This window comes from Prionailurus viverrinus, chromosome E2 (assembly GCF_022837055.1).
Source record: "Prionailurus viverrinus isolate Anna chromosome E2, UM_Priviv_1.0, whole genome shotgun sequence".
Lineage (NCBI taxonomy): Eukaryota > Metazoa > Chordata > Mammalia > Carnivora > Felidae > Prionailurus > Prionailurus viverrinus.
The window spans coordinates 15,534,328-15,541,392 of record NC_062575.1 but is presented as its reverse complement, the minus strand read 5'-3'; the positions used below and the strand labels follow the sequence as shown (position 1 = coordinate 15,541,392).

At 45.6% G+C, this 7,065-nt stretch overlaps 1 protein-coding gene across 1 annotated transcript; it reads right to left on the bottom strand.

Moving 5' to 3' along the window:
* Window positions 1-2,039: 2,039 nt before the first annotated feature.
* On the bottom strand, window positions 2,040-6,447 carry LOC125153259 (haptoglobin). The gene is made up of 5 exons (XM_047836255.1): window positions 6,317-6,447; window positions 5,098-5,180; window positions 4,689-4,790; window positions 3,866-3,940; window positions 2,040-2,953 (listed from the first exon to the last, which is right to left on the bottom strand). The coding sequence occupies exons 1-5, from the start codon at window positions 6,319-6,321 to the stop codon at window positions 2,175-2,177; spliced, it is 1,044 nt and encodes a 347-aa protein (XP_047692211.1). The 5' UTR covers window positions 6,322-6,447; the 3' UTR covers window positions 2,040-2,174.
* Between the last annotated feature and the right edge of the window lie 618 nt (window positions 6,448-7,065).

The following is a 7,065-nucleotide window of genomic DNA, read 5'->3' as shown; positions in this document are numbered from 1 at the left end:
CTATCACTGTTAGTTGGATTTTCTGTCACAACTTCAGTCACACAGTGTTTGACATGTGGTAGGTGCTCAGATACCAACAAAAACTTAGAACTTGCATGCATAAAATTCTCATATCTTCTTTCTTCCTGAGGTCTTTAGGGAATGTTTCTCTGAAGTCCTGATTTTTTTTAAATTTTTTTTAATGTTTTTATTTATTTTTGAGACAGAGACAGAGCATGAACGGGGGAGGGTCAGAGAGAGAGGGAGACACAGAATCTGAAGTAGGCTCCAGGCTCTGAGCTGTCAGCACAGAGCCCGACACGGGGCTCGAACTCACAGACTGTGAGATCGTGACCTGAGCTCAAGTCGGATGCTTAACCGACTGAGCCACCCAGGCACCCCCTTTTTTTTTTTTATTGTTTTTGTTCCTATCTTAGTTACTTTCCATTCCACAAGTATTGATTGAGTTCATACCAAATGCCCTTCCCTGTGCTCCATGCTACAGAAATACAAGTGACTCCTGAATGGGAGAAGGCTTTTTAGTGGAGACAATGCCCAAACCTCAAAGGAGGGTAGGACGTACTTGTGTGGAAAGGGAGAGGCATTCAGGAGAGGGTGCCAGGAGGAAGAAGCCCAGATGCTGGAGACAGCAGAACATGTTCAGAGAGCCACGCGGAGTTCAGTTTCACTAAAATCCAAGGGGTAGACCAGGAGGGCAGGAGGTGCTGCTGGGGAGGAAGCTGGAAATGATAAGTGAATTGAGAAAATGCTGAAAGTTTTTTCTTACTGTTTTTCTTCGGGACAGTGGCCAGAAGCCACTTAGTGCAATCAGATAGTTCTTCAAGACAAGTGGAGTGTTTTTTCTTCAAGAAAATTTAGTGCTAAAGCTATACCAACTGAAAAAGAACTGTATTGAGAGATATTTTGTTTATGTGTGTGTATAATTCTTCAGTTTCTGGCTATTCTTTCACAGCTTTTAGAATATAGATGCAAGATCTTCATTGGTCTCTACTAGCTCTAACCTGTTGAAAAGTGTGGATGGATCTAGAGAGTACACCTGAGGACAACTTCACAGTGAAGGGCAGATCCTGGTGCGAGAATACTGACATCAGCATTTTATACCATGAGAAGGAGAGGCCATATTTTCATAGGACACAAAGGTACATTAATGAAAGGTCAGTGTACTGAAGGCTTAAACAGCAGGAAGGAATAGAAGAAGTTAGAAGAAGAGCCTTCTGTTTACAGGGGTTCTGAAACCTTTCTTCTGGGAGACCCTTAATAGCAAGACCCTGTCTTTGTGAAAGGGAAGACTCAGGTGGCTTGCATTTGGCTCCCAGTAAAGGATAGGTTTCTTCCAACTGGGAAAAGCATACCCTATTGAGGAAGAGACTTGTAACTCTTTACCAAGTTCCAGAATGTTCATAGGGATGTTAGGGATCAGCTGTTTTAAGCCCCTCTGGAAGGAAACCAGGGACCGATGGCAGGGAAGTGAAGGCACTTGGCAAACATGTGGCCACACTATGATCTGGACTCAGCAAGTCCAGAAGTCCTGCCTGCCTTTACTCCATCTTACTTTGTTTTCTGAAGTGCTGGTGTGTTGGAGCACAAATAATAAAATACTGCCTGTGCCAAAACCCTTGTTTTCATCCCACGTTGAGCTAGCCTCTTCCTCATCAGCCCGCACTCTTTCCCCTAACACACTTCAAAGAAGAGGATACCATGTAGAGAGCTGAAGTTCATATCCAGACAGACCTGGGTTCAAAGTGAATTCAGACTCACTATCTAAGCTGTATGGCCTTAAACAAATCACTTAACTTCTCCAAGTCTGTTTTCTTGTCTATGAAACCAGGGTAACAGTGACCTTTCTGAGGCCTGCTGTTTGGTAGGCACTCAGTCAATGAGTATGATCCCCAGGGTGGGAAAGTTTGTTTCATCTTACGGATTTTGAGTTGGCTTGGGGTGTTTTCTGCCACACTCCTAGTAGACTCTATACCACTTAGCTGCTGCTGTACCATAAATGAGAGATTAAAAAAGGCCTGAGGCTAAAAACAGCACAGAAATGACTCAAAAGAAATCCCTTTATTGATTGACTCAGCACTGCTTCATACCCCATTTTATCCCCTCTCCTCCCATCTAGTTTCCTCTCCTCCAGAGTAAAGTCTTGCTGTCAGGCTAGGGCTCCCAGCCAGACAGCATTAGTTGCCAGCTGTGGTTTCCTGAATCCAGGCCAGGATGGAGGGCACTTTCACGTACACGCCATACTCAGCAACCCTACAGCTCTTATCAAAGCTCAGGATTCCAGCTGCATACCAGGTGTTGTCGTCCTCATCGTGAACGGCAAACGCACTGCCAGCGTCACCGTAGCAAGTATCTTCCTGAAACTCAGACAAGCCAGCACAGAAGGTGTGCTCATTCAGTATGGGCTGCACCCCTACAGGACTCTTCGATGACTTCTTCTCAGGCACTGTGCTGCCTTCGTAGTGCTTCACACAATTCTCTTGATCAGCCACAGGCAGCATGACGTACTTCAGTAGCTCAGTGAAATTAAAGTTGGTATTTCGCCCCCATCCAGACACATAGCCCACACGCCCCACTTCTGCATAATCTTTTGAAGGTAGACAGATGGGCATTACTCTCTCATCAATGGGCACCTTCTGTTTGAGTTTGATGAGCCCGATGTCTACGTTGGAGTAGTCAGGGTGGAGAACCACCTTCTCAATCTCCACAGGCTGATTTTTCCCCACATAGAGTTTTAAAGTTGGGGCAATGTCTTTTGCTTTTGCATCATCTTTATGGCCCAGGAAGAGATTTTTAGCCGTGGTCAACAGCCACTGTTCACTGATCAGTGTGGCCCCCGAGGTGAGATTATGGTGGGAGACCATCTTAGCCTGCCAGGGGAAGCTGCCTTTGGCATCCACTGATCCACCCATGATCCGCTGCACCTGGTCCACCGGGTTCTTGGGCTTTCCACACACTGTCAAGGAAAGCAAGAAAGTCAGGAGCAGAAATGTGAGTCTCCCAGTGTAGGAAAGAGGGGCAAAGCATTGGCAATTGCTGCTGTCTAAACTGTTGTGTTAATTTCTGCACAGCTAGGAATATTTACACTCCTTGCCTTACCACCTGCTCCCCCCATTTCCATTGTTGACAGTTTAAAGTGGCTCTTTTTTATAAAGTTGTTTACATCAGTAGGGCACAGTTCTATTTCCTGCTTTTCTAACTCATGAAAAAAAACAAGTAGTGCTGAGATTTTCAAATCTCAATGCTGAGACTTTCCCTAAAAGTCATTGTGAGGGTGAGAAGCTATAAAAATTCATTCTCCCTAAATAAAGAGCCATCTGTTGCAGCGTTGGCTGGAACTCAGATTTTAGCTAGAAGGCAGCTTAGTGATTCTACACCACTAGTCATAGAAGAGGGCAGACAGAATCCTCCCGTCCCAGGAGGGAAAGGGAAGGAGCAGTAGCTTTTCCTAATAACAGGAACTAGAAGTCCTAACCCGTCTCCAACCTGCTGCCTCATACTTCCATGGATTTCTTTTTGTTCTGTCCTCCCATGACTAGTTCTTCCTGGAGCTGGCTGTACACTTGACCCTGGGCTGCCTAGGCGGCCTCTCTGTATACATAGGGCCTTCTGATTCTCTGGGGGCAATGTGGACAGTGGATTCAGTCAATACCCCAAAGACCCAAATGAAGGAGATCCTTAGTGCACTTTTTTGGAGAGCCATCACCCAAATGCTCACTTATCAGCCTGGCCATTTTGGGTTCTCCCAGGTCCCTCATCTTGGCCCTGTGATGCTCAGAGGAAGCCACTTAGGAAGGATGTGCCTGCCCACACACTAGACTCTCAACACCTACCTTTGGTCAGCTTCCCAGGGCCCCTGGCTTCCTACCTGCTTCACATTCGGGAAGTTTCTCTCCAATGGCCTTGTTTGTCCAGTGCTTCTCACTGTTTAATGTATACTCTCCTGAAACAAAAGGATAGAAAAGAGTTAAAAGACACTGAATCTGGACCCAGCATGAAGAGAGGAGGTGTTTAAAGAGAATCAGAGAAAGAGAGGGGAAGGGAGGGAGGGAGGAAGGGAAGAGCAGTGTACTAGAAGCCAAGTGCGGGGGGGGGGGGGGGGGGGGGGGGCAGTGAAGCCCAGCAGGACAGATTTGTTGTCATGGAGACACACTACAGAGTAGGAACCAGGGTTCAAATTCTGCCTGTTCACCTTACAGGCTACCTGAACTTGAGCAAGTTATTCAGCCTGTCTGTACCTCAGTGTCCTCATCAGCAAAATGAGAGTAACAGTATCTCTTCAGAGGGTTTTGTAAGAACTAAGTGAGCAGATATACATCAAGAACTTAGAACAGTGCTGGGAACACAGTACTCACTAGTAAGGACCACCCCTTGTCATCACTGGCACCACCCTTGGTTGTTTGTTTTTTGTTTTTTTTGGTTTTTTTTACCACATCTCCTTTTGGAGATGTAGATCTCACTCTGAGATGAGTAGGCTACATGTTATCACCTCCCCTTAACAAAGGAGAAAACTTGGAGCTAAAGTTAATTTGCCCAAAAGGCCACAGCTACTGGTGACAAAATCGCTATTAGAATCTACCTCTTCTGGTTCCAAGGAGAACATGTAAGTTTTCTGGCCCATCACCCTTGGCCCCACTCATCATGGAAAGGCCGGGATGGAGGAGGGTGCAGGGACATGGTCCAGGTCTTACCGTCTCCTTCGGTGCGCAGTTTATAGAGGGGATTACACTGGTAGCGAACAAAGTGCTCCGCATAGCCATTCTCAATCTCTGGGGGCTTTGGAAGGCTGACCTCTGCAAAGGAAATGCAATAGGAAGAGGCGGTTCATGTTCAGAAACTCATCCCAGAGACCCATGAAAAGAGTTGAGAAGAAGCTGTTCTGCGTATCAACTGCCCTCCACGTCAAATGGAAGCCAAAGGGAAGGCCATCTCCCCTTTTTTCTGGATGGCTCTCCAGTGTTCTTCATGGGACTGAAATACCAGAGGTTAAGATGAGAAGGAGGAAGTGGCTCTTCCCAAAGAGAGGGTGCAGATGTGATAGGGTCAATGAGACCCAGCAGTGCTGGGACATCCGGCTCCCACCCAAACCCAAAGACCTACCTGTGTTATCTGTGGCCTCATTGCCAGTGTCCACTGCGAAAAGCTGCCCCCAGAACAGGAGGGCAACAACAGCTCCCAGGGCTCTGCAGAGACAGGACAAGAAGGGGTGCACAACTGGTCTCCTTGCTACACACACACACACACACACACACACACACACACCCCTCCCATTAGCCAGCCAGAGAAGAAGCTACATGGAAGTGTTAGAACCAAGAAGTTGCCTCCTGCCAGCACCCATATACACAGTCCACTTGGGTTCCAGTGTGGTACGTGCTGCTGGGAATTCTACATGAGCCTCAGAGAGGAACCACCAAGATAGGAAGGTACATAGGCATGTGGGCCTCAATTTCTGGCAGCATTTAGGAAACATTAAGTTGCTAATAATAAATGAGCTCTCCTGAAAAAAAAAAAAAAAAAAAAAGCCTCAGACACCAAAGGTGCTGGGCTACAGGATAATAGTTAATAAAGTGTGGGTAACTTGAAGACAGAAAAGTAGGGATTTCTTATGCTATTCCCTAGGCTTTTTAATTTTTTCCATAAGTAGATGTTTTAAATATACAGAATTTATGGTTTTCCTATTTATGATGATTTGCCTTTAGGAAACCCCAAAACACCAAAAGGTCACCAGGAAGATAACGGGCTTCCTGAAAGCATGACCGTAGACATGGGCATTGACGCATAGGCGACACTACCAGGTAATCGTTTCGCTGACAGAAGCCAACCGTACAGAGATTGCTTAGTTAAGTATGTAGTCTTGTTATTTCAACCTTTAAAAAAGGTTTGTTTTTTTTGGGTTTTTTTGCTTTGATAAAATCTCAGTGCCTTAATTGGGTCACTCAAATGTGTTACTATTGGTCTTACACATTTTTTAAAACAACCAAAAAAAAATCTGCTAATAAACACATCTTAAATACCAGAAAGCCTACTATGGGAGCCTCTGGCATCCCCTGTAAAGATGAAAATTTTGTAACCTCGAGGAAAAAGATATTGTTTAGAGTAAGTCACATTCTCATGGACGCAGAAAAGCAGAAGATTTAGCACGCTAAACTAAACCCCTTAATTTGCTATAGTTTAGCCCAGTGGCCCTATTTCTTTGTTCTTGATTTCCATCTCTCCTTTGGTTCCCCCCATACCTGAGCTGTCCCGTGGGTACAAGATGTGCACAGAGAAAGATGACATGAGCAAGGCAAGGAGGGAAGTGGCAGAACCATGGACTCACCTCATCTTTGGTTTGTCCTGCCAGTTGGAAGAGCAGTGCTGTGGGGGCTACCTGCTGATGCTTTTATGCCTCCGGTATCTCACTCCACCCCCTTCTGGGTTTCGTAATTGCTGTGTCTACACAACTTTGACCTTGTTAAGGTCACTGCATTTTCCAGTAACAGAGCCACAAACAATATCCCTGTTAAGAGCTGAGCTCTTGCTTCACGCTTGAGTTGCCCCTGGGTGTTTCTTTACAAACCCCAAAGAAGCCTGGCCACGCCATGACCCCCTGTAGCTGCCCAAGTGTTTCCCGAAATCAGCCACTGTGCAGGAGTGGGGGAGGAAACGTCAATCTGTGTCTCTTTGTTTTGGAGAGTTTTCAGCACTGAGAAAAAAAAAAAAAAAAACAAACCCTTCTTTGCATTATTTCAAACGCCTTATAGATGTTCCTGCAACCTGGCTGAGACAGGGCTCTAAAGAAAGCATTTCCTTTTCACAATCATCTTCCTCACCCTGTGTTGACATCTCCCTATTGCTTAAAACTTCTCCAACCTGAAATCAGTAAAATGTATCTATTGTCTTCTCTGATAGCTCTTTGCAAGAAATCACACAAAATGGTTAAAGCTGTACTGTAGGCTGCTGCAAACCATGCTCAATGGCAGTAGTTCTCATGGTATTGTAATCCAGTAATTAATACAGACAGCAGGTGAGGAAAATCAGTACGCTTCAGTCAAATGTCTGCACTCTATATTCCAAGTCCTACTCAAT

Excerpts from the sequence above, each read along its gene's own strand:
- LOC125153259 (XM_047836255.1), bottom strand. Across the intron at positions 4,791-5,097 it reads TGAGGCCACAGATAACACAG|AGGTCAGCCTTCCAAAGCCC; the intron begins GTAGGTCTTTGG and ends TTTCCTTTGCAG. Across the intron at positions 3,941-4,688 it reads ACTGCGCACCGAAGGAGACG|GAGAGTATACATTAAACAGT; the intron begins GTAAGACCTGGA and ends CTTTTGTTTCAG.